A 14,053-nucleotide genomic window follows, 5' to 3' on the forward strand; every position below is an offset into this window, starting at 1 on the left:
GATAAAGCAATCAAAGCCGCTGTGTTGAAAAAAAAAAAGAACACCTCCCTCTCGGGTTTGGGGGGATACCGTGTCAGCCTGCATAGAAGGGTTTGCAGTGAAATGCAGCATTTCCAAAACCAGGGATTAGGCCACGACGTGAGAACGACACGTTAATCTGAGCGCCACCCCAGGGGGGGCATTGACATTGAAATGAGCCGGGTTTGTGTCCTGTATGGGAATTGAAGGCCACCGCTTTCCCCTTGTAAACATGCAAATTGCAGAGATCTGAATCAAGGCGCACCAAAGCCACCAAAACACACATCTCTGGGGATTTGGGGGTTCTTTGAGCCGCCCTGTTTTATCCCCCCCCAACTTTTGCCGCTTCCTCCAGGCCATTTTCTTTGGCGGCATTGATGTGTCAATCCGGGGGGAGGTCTGGCCGTTCCTGCTGCACTATTACAGCCACGAGTCCACGTCGGAGGAGCGGGAGGCGCTGCGGCTGCAGAAGCGGAAGGAGTACTCTGACATCCAGCGGAGGAGGTAACCCGGCCGCCCCGCCCAGCCGCGGAGGAAAATGTCATTTGAAAAGGCAATTTGAGGTGCAATTCAGCATTGATAATATGTTCCGTGACCCATAGTTTCTTTCAGAAATGGGTCTCCCAGGAACGTGAGTGATAGGGTGGGATAAGTGCAGTCATTAAACCGAGCACTCGGGCCTCGGAACTGCGGGCTCGTTAGCTCACATGTCAAGGTTTTAGAATTCTCCTTCAACAGACTTCACTCGGCGCTGATGTCCCACAGCTGAAGGCTAGAGCAGGGCCTCGCGGGGTGAAGGCCTCCGGAGGCGGGACCGCCGTGTCCCACTTGGGGTCTGCTCACCCAGGGCTGGGGTTAGCTCTCTCTCCAGGAGGCTGGGACTGGGTGAAGCCCCTGGCCTGTGCTCAGCTTCCCTCCAGAACGCTGGTTCGGGGCCAAGGCCTCATTATCCATTGGGCTGCAACCTTCTCTCTTCTCTGGGACGCTGGAGCCTGTGAGGCTGAGTTAATACCGGGGACAGCCTTGGATGCACGCCACCCATCCGCTGCGTCAGGGAGAGCCTGTAGCTGGCAGCAGCCACCCAGCTCCCATCCAGGGAACGGGGTTGGGAGGGAAGGCGGCTTCCCGGAGTGTGTCCCCACACGATGCCTCCAGGTGCCACCCGCTGACCCCAGCTGGGTGCTCTGCTCCACACAGGCTCTCAATGCCCCCCGAGGAGCACAGAGCATTCTGGCGCAACGTGCAGTTCACCGTGGACAAAGACGTGGTCCGGACCGATCGGAGCAACCAGTTCTTCCGAGGGGACGACAATCCCAACGTGGAGAGCATGAGGTAGTCCCCCCAGCCAGCCCACTCCCCATCGGCAAGTCTGCAAGTTCGCCTGACCCCTCTGGGAAGTGGATGAGCCCCCAGCGACTTTCTGCAGGGGCTCTCTTCCAGGTTCAGACATCGAAGCCCCAGAAGTGAAGGACACGCTACTCATGAGCTACTTGAGTCGGCGTCTCAGAGCCACAGCATCCCAGGGAAACCAGTGGGGCCCACAGAGCCCCCCATCCCCTGGGCACCACCAAGCCTGTCCTTGCTTGGCTCATACCAACCATGAACCAGCTTCCCCATGCACCCCCTCCACCTCCCCATGGGTGGTCCTGCAGTCATACAGCCACACAGAGTCAGAGGCTGGCATCTGTGACATTCTGCTGCAGCCTAGCAAATAATTGCACAAAACTAACAGCCCACAGAAATGTCCCTGCCAGCCCACCCCTTGCTACAGGCAGTCCACCCTTCTGAAAATCAGACCCGTGTCCCCCTTACTCCTGCTCTCAAGGTTCTGGGCCTAGGCAGCAGCTAATGGCAGGCTATTGCTTTTTTTTCTGAGATGGAGTGTTGCTCTGTCACCCAGACTGGAGTACGGTGGTGTGATCTCAGCTCACTGCAACCCCCACCTCCTGGGTTCAAGCGATTCTCCTGCTTCAGCCTCCCAAATACCTGGGATTACAGGTGTGCACCCCACCACGCCCAGCTAATTTTTGTATTTTTAGTGGAGATGGGGTGTCACCATGTTGTCCAGGCTAGTCTCGAACTCCTGACCTCAGGTGATCTGCCCACCTCGGCCTCCCAAAGTGCTGGGATTATAGGCATGAGCCACCTCGCCTGGCCAGGCCATTACCTTTGCAAAGCAAGGGTCGCTCTGAGATGGTGGCAGAGCTGCCTTCCACCGAGATGAAGGAAGGCAGGGGCAGGCAGGGTCCATGGCCAAGGGTTCTGTGGGGTGGGCAGTGTGCCACAGTGAGGGTCATCCCCAGCCTCTGCTGTCTCCACCGCCTCCCAGGAGGATCCTGCTGAACTATGCCGTCTACAACCCAGCCGTCGGCTACTCCCAGGGCATGTCGGACCTGGTGGCGCCCATCTTGGCCGAGGTCCTGGACGAATCGGACACCTTCTGGTGCTTTGTGGGTTTGATGCAGAACACGATCTTTGTCAGCTCCCCTCGGGACGAGGACATGGAGAAACAGTTGGTGAGGCTCATGGGGACAGGTGTATCCAAGGGCTCGAGGGTCCAGGCTGCCTCTCCCCTGGCAGCTGGGGTTGCCGTGGTGACATGTGGCTTGGCTGCTGTGGGTCAGTGGGCAGCGGAAAAGCCAGGATAGGACTTGCTGTGGGATATGGGTGTCTGCCCTGGATCTCTGGGGATGCCCCCCAACTCCCTGCAGGTCCAGAGGCCACATGGTATGGGTGGCTCTTGTGGCCGCCCCCAATCCCCAATACGTGACAGCGTGGCCCGAACTCCCTGGCTGGGAAGGAAGGGGAGGCCCCATCACACCCAGCCCTCCCTCCACTTATAAAATGCTCCCTGCAGGAGTAACACAGCCAGGGCTTCTGAGTGGGGATAGGGAGAGGAGGGGCTCCTGATGTCCCTGTGGGGCCCGCAGAGGCAGTCCTCACATCCCACTCCTTCCCTGGGGTGCCCAGCTGACACCTCTCCCATCAAGGCCTCCTCAAAAGGACCATCCCTATGTAGATCAGGAAGCTCTGAGTGTTGGTGGTGGGGCTGAGCCCAGCCGGATGAGGCAGGGCCCAAGGGCCATTGTGCGGCGCAGGGACGGAGCCAGGGGCACCTGCTCAGTGTTCTCAGCACACATCGCCCGTGTCCACCAACTACCTGCTGGGTGCAGGCAAAGACACTCACCCTCCCGGCCGGGAGACGCTGGGTCAGGAAGCCAGCATTGTGAGCAGAGGACACTGGGTGCCAGGGGCACTGCAGGAGGCGCCCGTGATAAGGACAGGAGGGCCCCTGCGCTGGGGACAGCTCCAGGGTGCATGGGGTCTGGCCCTGAGGGTCACTAAGGCTGGGCTGAGCGGAGCAGTCCTGGTGGTGGCACTGAGTGACCCGGTCTTCCTGGACCAGACCCATCACAAGTAGTGAGGGTGGAGCTGATGGAGGGCCTCACAGGCCTGGGCCACAGAACGTGTCTCATAGAACAGGGTCCCCACCCTGCAGCCACGGAGCGTGTCTCAGAACAGGGTCCCCACCCCCAGGCTACAGAGCCCATCTCATAGAACGTGGGTCCGCACCCCAGGACACAGAGAGTGTCTGATAGAATGGGGTCCACCCCGCGGCCACAGAGCATGTCTCATAGAATGGGGTCCCCACCCCCAGGCCGAGAACTGGTACTGGTCGGTGGCCTGTTAGGAACTGGGCTGAATAGCAGGAGGTGAGCGGTGGGCAGGCAAGAGCGCATTCCTGCCTGGGCTCCACCTCGGTCAGAGCAGCAGCTGCGTTAGATTCTCCTAGAAGCTCGAACCCTGGCACCCTATCGTGAACTGTGCTGCTTATGAGACTCTAATGCCTGATGATGTGAGGTGGAACAGTTCCAACCCGAAACCATTCCCACTACCTGGTCCATGGGAAAATTGTCTTCCAGGAAACGGGTCCCTGGTGCCACAAAGGTTGGGGACCGCTGCTATAGACTAACTGTTAGGGGTGGCTGATGACAGGCTGGGAGAGCTGAAGCCAACAGAGAGGATTGGAAGGCAAAGGAGCCCAGGCAGGGAGGCACAGGCACCTGCATAGGGGTGGGAGTGGAGCGTCTGCAAGGGTATCGTCCACATGGGGGAACTTGGCCCGGCTGCAGGCACAGGGCGGAGGGCGGCCGCACAGCTCCAGCGCAGTCTCCCGTGGGAACAATAGGCCAGCGGTGTGGGAAGAGGCATGTGCCCCTGAGCCCTCCCCCAGGACCGCCCAGCTGTGATCTAACCCCCACCCCAGGCTGCGGGCTGACCCTCACCGAGCCTCCTCACTCCTCACACCCGGTGGGTGTGACATCAGGCGTCCAGGTTGTCTGGGGAGCCAGTCACAGCGCCCAAAACCATTCGCCCCTGACGACTCAAGGCAGCACATGGCTGGGTGACTCATTGACTGCTGGAGATTGATTTTCCAGAGGCATTGATGAAGTCAGTGTCCTGAGGCCAGGTGCTGCCAGAAATAGCCCCAATCTTGTCCTGCGTCACTGGGAGGTTGACCCTAATGGCAGGAATCCAGCATCCTGGGGCTCAGACATGTCCCCTTCCTGCCCTCCATCAGCTCGGGAAGATGGTAGATCTTCCACATAGATGAGCAGAGCCGAAATGAGTGAGGGCGGTTCCCTGGATGACCCACTCACCTTACTAGGAGGGGTGGACGTGGGAAACAGCCCCTAAGTGTCCACTGAGGCTGAGGAGCTCTCCTGGCCGTGTAGTGGCTGCTCAGCCTCTGCCATGCTGGGGAACAGCACTCACCCTGGGCCACACCACAGCCTCCGGAACAGCCAGGTCTGGGAGGAACTGCCAGAGGCAGGTGTGAGCCACTTCTCATGGTGGAATAAAGTAATGGGGGACAGGCACGTGCAGCAGGCAGAGGCCCCGGGTGTGCTTTTCCAGGTCGGAGAGGCCCGAGAAAGGGCCCCCCTGGGAGTGGGCCTCTGGGCAGCAGGCCCGAAAGGGGCCGGGCTAACGGGTGCTGGCCTCGCCCTCAGCTGTACCTGCGGGAGCTGCTGCGGCTGACGCACGTGCGATTCTACCAGCACCTGGTCTCGCTGGGCGAGGACGGCCTGCAGATGCTCTTCTGCCACCGATGGCTCCTGCTGTGCTTCAAGCGTGAGTTCCCCGAGGCCGAAGCGCTGCGGATCTGGGAGGCCTGCTGGGCGCACTACCAGGTGAGCCTGGGCAGGGGCCCGGGGCCGGGGAGGTTGGGACCATGGCCCCTGAGCCACCGTGGCCACCCTGCCCCCTGCCCCTGTCCACCTCGCCACCCCCCACCCACAGCCACACATCAGCCCCCACGAGGCAACTGCCTTCCAGTCCGGCTCCAGACCTCGAAGCTCGCTTCCCCAGTCACTGAAATCGATGCAAATTGCCCGCTGACTGCGCTCATTACCGCTTTCTGGGGCTGAGCTCCCTCCTGTCACAACCGATCAGTGTGAGTGACACCGTCGGGGCCTGCGCAAGGCCACAGCAGCCCGGGACGCTGGTGCCCACGAGCGGGGGCCGGCACTGCCCCGCCCCCTCAGGACCGCCCTGCCATGAGGGCTGGCTAATGTCACCCTCCTGTGCAGAGAACCAGCCTGAGACTCCACTTCCCCGTCGGCCCCTCCAGAGGGCCCCTGTCAGTGACGCCACCTCCCACTCTCTGTCCACGGTCACCAGCATCTTCTCAGCAAATTCTCCTTGGAGCACAGCACTGGCTCTGTCACATGGCCTTAACGCCCAAATTAGGGACAAGCTGGAGATGTCAAAAGATAAGCAAGTCTCTTTGAATCCATCAGCCTCTTAAAAAAACTCGCATTGACGCATCCAGGAGGGCGGGACCCTGTTGCAGGAGCGGGCTCCCTCCACCATGGCAGCTCCAGCAGCCTCCGTCAGAGAACCCTGAAGACGGATGAGAACACCCATCTGCCGGAAGACATTTGCGTCAGCGCCTCCCGTCCGCACTCACACCGCAGGGGGCTGATGTCTGATAAAAGCGAGTCTGAAGCCACAGAGTGCTGTGCCACGGGCCACCTTGGCATGCGTGGATCGGCTCACCCCGGCCCGGGTCGGGTTTCCCTCTTGGCTTAGCCTGCTCCGCCTGGGCGCGCAGGACGGACAATCTGCATTAGCAAAGGGAACCTCGGCAGGGATGGACTGAAAGGCCGCTTCCCCCCACCCCGACCCACCAAAAAAAAAAAAAAATCGTGCCTCCTTACAGGTTTTCCCAGTGGCACATTTGCTTCCCTCATTCCTTTGCGTTCAGGCTGTTAGGAGTGGACTGAGGTCGTGGCCCAGCGAGTGGGCCCTGTCCCGGGCACCTTCTATGTCCCAGTGTGATGAGATCTAGTCGGAATTGCAGCAGGGGCCCGTGTGACGTGCGCCTCATCTCTGTTGCCTGCCATTCTGTTGGAAGTCCACACAGCAAGTTTCTGTTGTTTTCAGACTATGGGCTGAACTTAGCCACAGTCGGTCCCACCCCTTGATCAGTCTGGCGGTATTATGGGGTGGGGCTGGGCCGCTAAGGAGCCGGAGCGAGCTCTGTGGAACGGGAAGGTTGCTGTCAGGTGAGGCCTTTAACTGTCCAGCGACCCCTGAGCGAGAAGAGGCGGGGTGCTCCGTCTGCTGCCCGTGTGTGGTGGGGCTGGCCAGCCCACGCCCGCCTGTCCCGGGCACTGAAACCCTGTGCCGTGCAGCCTGTGGAGAGCAGGCCCTCCCTCTCCCTCCCCACATTCCTCTCCCAGAGAAGCTGGGCGTCCACCTTCCTGGAACTCCTCCACCGTGTCTCACCCCAGCCACAGTTCACATCGTAGCGAAAGGATCCGTTGGAGCCAAAACAAGACCGTCAGGAGTTCAGAGGAAGGAGCGGGGCCGCCTGGTGCACGGTCCCTCCCGGAGCAGGCCGGGGCGTGGGAGTCGCCCACAGCCTCTGCCCTCATGGTGTGCTCCGCGCAGCCTGGACTGGGGACACCGTTCCGCTGGCTTGTGTGGTCGATGTCAGGAGACTAAACATGGACTTCCCGGTGCCCCTGTCCTTCCTGTGCCTCCGGAAACACGCGTGCATCAAAGGCGGCGCGCCTCGAGGCGTCCCGGCCAGAGAGCACACAGGATGCGCGGTCAGGACCCGGCCGGGCTTCCTGCTGCGCACAGCGCGATGCTGGCAGGCCCCAGCGGTGGCCTAAAGGGAGGGCAGCGGAGTCCTCAAAGGGTGCCCGAAGAGAGGCTCAAGGACAGCGGGGTGGTTTCAGCCACCCCGTGGGGGAGCTGCTATGCCTGCTCTGTTAGGATCTTCCCACTTTCTAGCCACAAACCGTAGAGTCGTCTCTGGGGCATGATTTGGGGGGTGTGGCCTGGAGCCAGGAGGACAGGCTGACCCATGGGTGGCTGCCAGAGGCACATTCCAGAGCCCGCTGGAGTGAGTTCTGACCCAGCCTTCCGCACTCACTGTGGCTGAAGACTGTTACAAGTGAGGCCTCCCCACGAGCGCAGGCCAGGCCTTCTGAGGAAGGGCGCTCTTGGCTCCCATCATGGAGACCACCCACACTGCCACCCAGGAGAGCAGCCGCAGCCTGTGGGTGCTGAGCTCAGCATCGTCCCCTTTGGATACCACAGCAGCCCAGGCATGTGGGTCCCGGGATGGACCCCATGTGCAGGAGGGGAAACTGAGGGCCAAAGAGGCGATGTAGCTTGCCCAGGGCCTCGAGGCCCCAGAGCTGGGCTCTGAGCCCAGACGCCTTGCCCCGAAGCCCTAGCTGGCGCCTCAGCCCTCAGTTTCCCCCGGAGGCAGGGCCTGGGGCTCGGTCAGAGCCCGCGTCTGAACTCTCCCGCCTCCGCAGACAGACTACTTCCACCTTTTCATCTGCGTGGCCATCGTGGCCATCTACGGGGATGACGTCATCGAGCAGCAGCTGGCCACAGACCAGATGCTCCTGCACTTCGGAAACCTGGCCATGCACATGAACGGGGAGCTGGTGCTCAGGAAGGTGAGGCTGCCCCAGACCCCAGACGCTGGCCCCGCCCCCTCCCGTCGCGCTGGGAGCTCCCCACCAAGGCGTCGGTGTTGGCACCTGGCTGTGTTGCCTCAGCTGCCCTCTCACTCTCCTGGGGTTCCAGCCCTGACACAGGAGCCTCCCTCGCTGGCTAAGGAGGGAAGGAATTCCCGGGCTGACCCACCCTAGGGCACCTCGCTTACAACCCAGAGCTAGGAACACTGAGACTGGGCCCAGGGGGCGGGGTGGCCAGAATTCTGGGGGCCTTGGGCTCTGGTCCCCTCCCCCGCTTCCCAGACTCCTCCTGGAGACACTGCCCGTTGGCTCTGTGGTGGTCCTCAGGGCAGCAAGGCGGCGTCCCAAGGTTGGTGGTGCCCTCCGGCACAGGACAAAGATCCTGCAGGAGCTGAGGGGCTGCTGGGGGACAGGGTGGAGGGGGTGGAGCATGTGGGAGGTGGAGAAAGAGTCAGAGAGGGGCCTGCCAAAGGGATGGGTGGGCTTGGCTGGGCGAGGCCGGGCCCTGTGCTGCTGTGGTCCTGTTCACCCTCCCGATGAAGCCTGTCAGGGGGCCTTCCTCACCTCGAGCCACCTGTGACTAGAGCCCATCACTGTAGCCCCCTAAGACCCAGGGCCCCGCCGTGCCAGTGAGGGGGAGTCACAGGCAGAGAGCCCGGGACACAGTGAGCCGCCGGTGCAGACTGTTGCTGCTGCTCCTTGCCAGCCACTCCCGCGGGGACCCTGGGCTGCCAGGCTGTCCCCCGGCCCCTCCTCACTTCCAGCCACTCCCGCGGGGACCCTGGGCTGCCAGGCTGTCCCCCGGCCCCTCCTCACCTCCAGCCACTCCCATGGGGACCCTGGGCTGCCAGGCTGTCCCCCGGCCCCGCCTCACCTCCTGCCCTCTCTCTGCAGGCGCGGAGTTTGCTGTACCAGTTCCGCCTCCTGCCCCGGATCCCCTGCAGCCTGCATGACCTGTGTAAGCTGTGTGGGACCGGCATGTGGGACAGCGGCTGCATGCCTGCCGTGGAGTGCACCGGCCTCCACCCCGGCTCCGAGAGCTGTCCCTATGGGGGCACGGTGGAGATGCCTTCTCCCAGGCCCCTGAGGGAAGGCAAGAAGGGCCCAAAGACGCCGCAGGACGGCTTCGGCTTCCGCAGATAGGTTGGGCCCCCTGCATTGGACAGGGGTTGAGGGGACCTCCCCGGAGGCCCTGGGCATGGGAGGGGGTGGGGCTGGGCGTGGAGGGGATAGGGGACGGTGGGAACCTAAGGAAAATGCTTTTGGGCAATGTGAGAGGAACCTTTTCATATTAGCAACAAAATTCGGGTCCAGAAGTGACAGAAGTCAGACCTGCAGCCACCTGGAGGCAAGCCAGCTCCTGAAACGCTGTGGTGGAACATATGGCCACTGTGCCTGAGGTGCAGGCTGGCCAGGCTCTCCTGCTGGCTGCCCTGGAGGATTTCGGCACGTCCAGGATTTGCTCCAGCCTCTTGGGCAGCCAGACAGCATTGCCAGGCAATGGGGAGAGCAGAGATGAGAGAAGGCGGCCTCGCTCACCCAGCAGCGGTGAGAGCTGCAGAACCGAGCGGGGTCCCGTCCAGGTCCAGGGACATCTCTGCAAGCCAGACACACTTCCTCGTGAGCCCTCATGCTCTCTGAGTGAGCCACACTTCCCACAGCTTCCCCAGCCGCAACTGGGATGCCGATGGAAAGACATCTGCCATTAAAAAAAACCCAGCAGCCCAACTGATGTGGGGACGGAGAGGTGGAAGAGCCGAAGAGCAGTCAGGTTTGAGGAGCTGGGGCATGTCGTGTTTATCCGCTTAAACATTTCGTCCTCCTGGGCCATGAAGGGAACCACCCGCCTGCCCGGGAGCCTGAGCCTCAGGCTGCTGGAGAAGCATCCGATGTCATTTTCTTAGCTGGGGGTCTTCTATGTGACCTTGACACTGTTTAAGGTCACCCCCACCAAAAACAGCAGCCAGCTGGGGCTTGAGTGGGTCGCTGTGTGTGTGTGTCCCTGTGTGCATGCGTGTTTGTGTTGGAAGAGCCTCTGAAGATGATCTGCTTTGTCCCAGGGACGTGGCAGTATATTAGCTGACCAGCCGAGACAAGGCCACCTGGAGATAGACTCTTCACCTCCCTGCAAGGCCTGCAGTCTCTGCTGTGCACTCAGATATACACGTCAGCTTCTCAGGTGGTCCGGCGTGAGAGAGACCACATTGAAGGAGCCAGCACTCAGGACTCTGCCTTCCCGACACACTCTCCCTCCTCCAAAAGACTGTATGTCAGCTGCTCCTTCTGGAATTTAGAGATGGACAGACAAGGGCATGCGATCTCTGCCGTGAGAGCCTCCAGCCAGCTTAGACGTGTTGAGCCATTCGCACAGAAAGCTACTCCTTGAGCAGGGAGACCAAATCTCTCCTGAAATCCTCCACTGCGTCTTTCTGGGGGGAAACCCCTTGATGTGCTGAGAACCATCATGGGGACAGGGACAGGGGGCTTCTTCCCACTTGAAGCTTTTCTCCCTGAAGGGTGGGCACTGCTGGACCATGCCACGTCAAAGCCGTGTTTCTCTGCAGGGAAGAGGAGGACACCACTTACCGGCCTCCTCCTCTTCCTCCTCAGCTTCTCATTTCTCCATGAGCCCAGGTCCTCCAGCAGGCAATCCCAAGTTCCCAGGTCCGTCTGTCCAAGAGCCTTTTGGAGAGACTTTCCTGGAGCCCCATCAGTGCCCAGATCCTGGGGTACCGACCATTACTGTCCAGCAGTGGGGGTCCTGTGACAGGGGTGGGGTGGGCTTCTCATCCACTTTGCTTCTGGGAAGAGAGGGCTGCCTTTCTGGGCTGGCTCCTGGTCTGTTAGGGAGGTGGCTGGAGCTTCTGCCGACCCCCCAAGAAACCAGTTCTCTCCATTGCCACAGCCATGCTGTGTGATGAATCCCGAAGCACTCGGTGGCTTGCAACAGTCAGCACTGACCTAGACCAGGAGTCAGCAGTCTGGGCGGGGCAGTTCTGCCGGTCTAGGCTGGGTTTGTTTGGGGCCAGTGGGCTGCCAAGTCCCAGGAGATGCTCCTGGTGCAGAGGTCAGACCTGGCACTGCTCTGTGGCCTCTTCTGTCCCTCCTGCAGACCAGCCATGGCGGAGCCAAAGGCAGGAAAGGAGAGACGGCCAGTACCTCCCCAAGCCTCGGCAGACAGCACACCTGCAGCCCTCCCCTGGGCCACAGCAAGCCATGTGGCTGGGCTCAACGTTAAGGGGTGGGGGGCGGACCTGCCACTTGAGTGTCCCCTCTGCACAGTCGGGTGGCAGTAGACTGAGAATTTGGAGGGCTGAAGAATGGGGACTCCAGGGAGTCTGTGTCCTAATAACTCCTGCTTCGGCACTCCTTCCCCACTCCCCCTCTCCAGGAGAACGGTCCCTGCATTTCACTAGATACCTTGTGCCTTTGAGCTGCTGTTTGGGAGGGAGGAAGAGGGTGGCCAGGTCCAGGGCTCCCCTCGCTTAGGAAGGTCCTGCAGAAGCCATTCCTTCTGAGTCTCCTGGCCCTACAGCTTCTCACCTCTGTTGCTCCCCAAGACCTGACCCAGACCCATCAGCCGCATCTCCGCACCAAGTGCCACCCCCGCCGGGCACTGCTCACACCTCACGCTCCCCATGGGCTGGCCCGGACCCTAGTGAGGCCTGCACCTCTCAGATCAGCCAGGACCTCGGAAGCCCTGACCTGGGTATTCAGGGCTCCATGGAGGAGACGCTGCTGGGGGTGGAGAAGCCCCGCCCTCCGCAACTCCCTTAATCTGGATGCAATTAGAGGAAAGCAGCCAAAGGCCTGCGGCAGCTGTTGCCCCGGGATTATTCCCAGCCAGCAAGAGGCATTAGGGCGATAATTCAGTCATTAGACTTCTAGCCTTCCCACCGCCAGAACGTGCAAATGGGGGATAATCAGCCCTGCACGGCCGTCCTCAGCAATGCCGCTTATTTAACCCATTTTTTAAAATGACACTTAATGTTATTGGCTGGCGGACGTGTGTGCGCATACTTACAAGTTGACGTGTGGTGCGGCCCTGCTGCTAATGTCTGTGCTGACAGCGGCGCCCGGTGCTGCTCAGGGCCTCTGGGAAGAGAGGGCACCTTTGATGTGGGCGTGCCGGCACTCGAGGGGCAGCATGGTCAGGCTCGATGCTTGCGGGCCCTGGAAGGTCCCGCCGGGTTTGGAGGATCAGGTGAGCATTCAGAGATCTGGGCAGGAAGCGGAGAGCCTGGTGTCCTCACCAGGGACAGAGGAGAAATGTGGACTGCTCCAGAAGGTTCTGACTCAAGTCTCAGCCCCAAGGACTCAGAACTCACAAGCCACGGACCAAGTATCAGTATCGAAGGAGGGCCCCAGCCCACCCCTGCAGAGGAGGAGGGTCTGAAGGTGGGAGGGGCAGCTCCATGAGCAGCCACTGTTCTGACCAGCCAAAGCGTGGGGCAGAGGGGAGGAGTTTCCGTGTCCAGGAGGGAGAGGCCCTCCACCCTCTGACCTTTCAGTTTTCCACAGTAGACCGGTCTGAAGCCTGCGGTGTCAGGCAGGGCATCAGGACAAGATGAAGATGCTGGTTCTGGAATGAGGCCTCCCCTTGGACTAAGGGGCAGTGGCTGGCAGAGGTTGCCCAGCTCTGGCCTTTGGTTGGAGGTCACTGGGAATGGAGGTGGGATGCAGGCTGTAGACCGTGCTGGGTGGGGTGGTGCTTCCATTCCTGTAAGGCCCGCCCCTCTGAGCCCCCTTGCCTGCTTCTAGTTTGGCAGAAGTAACGCTGGGCGCAGCCCCCAGGTGATGAGAATCTGCCCGTGCTGTGCCCTGCGGAAGGAAGGATGTGTTTCTGGTGTGGCCTCCCCTATCCCCTTCGGGAGGCTGGAGGTGTCAGGGCTCCACCCTGGGGTCACTGGGCAGAGGGAAGGAAGCACCTCCCTGTATGCTCTGCAGAGGCCCCTGCAGGCCACTTTGCCTCAGAGGGAGGAGGAGAGGTCCCCTGGGACACACACACACACACACACACACACACACACACACACACACACACAAGCAGGGTGCAGCCTAGGTCAGGACTGGCTGCCCAGCTGGGCCTGCCCCGTTCTTGGAGTCCGTGGGGAATGGGTCAGCCTCAGGATCCTCTCTGTTCCTTGTTTCTGAGCCAGGCTGCAAGGCCGCTCCTGGGTGTGAATACATTCTGTCCTGGGCCCTCTGTCTAGTCAGAGGGAACCGTCCCAAAACTAGAAAGCTAATTTCCCCTGAAGGTTTGTGAAGCCAGAGGGCATGCTCTAGGGTGGGGCATGGTGGGGCAAGAGGGGATGCTGTGGAAGGGGCCCTGGCCCCTGCTGCCTGTGACTCTCCCAAGTATGTGGCCTTCTGCCTCCCCCAGCCTCAGTTTCCTCACCTGTAACATGAGAACAACGCCGCCTGCCTGCCTGGGCCACCTCCTGGGACTGCAGTGGGGACTGAGTGTAAAACTGTCCCGAGGATGATTTATGAAGTCCCAGGGAACATACTTGCCACTCAGGGAAGAGACCGCTGACCTCAGCCATCAGCCACATGCATCATGAAGGGGAGGGACTGAGACCTGTCCCCTGGTTCAGAGTCAGCAAACCTGCGCTCCGTTCCACACACCTACCCAGCCGTGTGTCCTCTGCCAAGGGCCAGCTTCTATGTGACTCTTCTGTGAAATGCACCCCATTCTGCCCACTCCTGCCGCGAAGAAAAATCAGCCACGAGACCCACGCTCAGCCATCCTGCCAGGTGTGTGTGTGCGTGAATGCACGTGCAAAGCTCTCCCATCAGGAGGGGCTTGTGGGCCCTGCGGGTCCTACCCCTCGGACTTGAAGCTCCCTCGGGCTTTGGACTCTGGTCTCCTGGGTCTGAGCGTTAGAACCAGGAGATGAGTGTCCCTGGGCAGAGCCACGGGTGCAGACAGCCTGCAGCCATCTGGCCTTTTAAGTATATCGCGTTGCATTTCCAGGTAGGAAGGTAGCATTCCAAGTTCAAAGACAGATCAGCTCATGCAACCATCT

General features: G+C 60.9%; 1 protein-coding gene across 4 annotated transcripts in view; it reads left to right on the plus strand.

Annotated features, from left to right (window-relative positions):
- Positions 1-12,065, plus strand: part of TBC1D16 (TBC1 domain family member 16) — a 90,340-nt gene extending 78,275 nt beyond the window's left edge. For 2 of the 4 annotated variants that reach the window (XM_032241440.1, XM_032241438.1), the window contains exons 7-12: positions 374-522; positions 1,216-1,350; positions 2,348-2,534; positions 5,031-5,210; positions 7,857-8,003; positions 8,919-12,065. In XM_032241440.1, the coding sequence (XP_032097331.1) occupies positions 374-522; positions 1,216-1,350; positions 2,348-2,534; positions 5,031-5,210; positions 7,857-8,003; positions 8,919-9,167 (1,047 nt within the window). In that variant the 3' untranslated portion in view covers positions 9,168-12,065. Of the gene's footprint in view, positions 1-373; positions 523-1,215; positions 1,351-2,347; positions 2,535-5,030; positions 5,211-5,872; positions 6,437-7,856; positions 8,004-8,918 lie in introns of those variants that run through there. The other 2 variants (XM_032241439.1, XM_032241441.1) reach the window with 2 other exon arrangements.
- The last annotated feature ends 1,988 nt before the right edge of the window (positions 12,066-14,053 follow it).

The sequence above is a fragment of the Sapajus apella genome, unplaced genomic scaffold (assembly GCF_009761245.1).
Source record: "Sapajus apella isolate SASKATOON/1434 unplaced genomic scaffold, GSC_monkey_1.0 scaffold48, whole genome shotgun sequence".
NCBI lineage: Eukaryota > Metazoa > Chordata > Mammalia > Primates > Cebidae > Sapajus > Sapajus apella.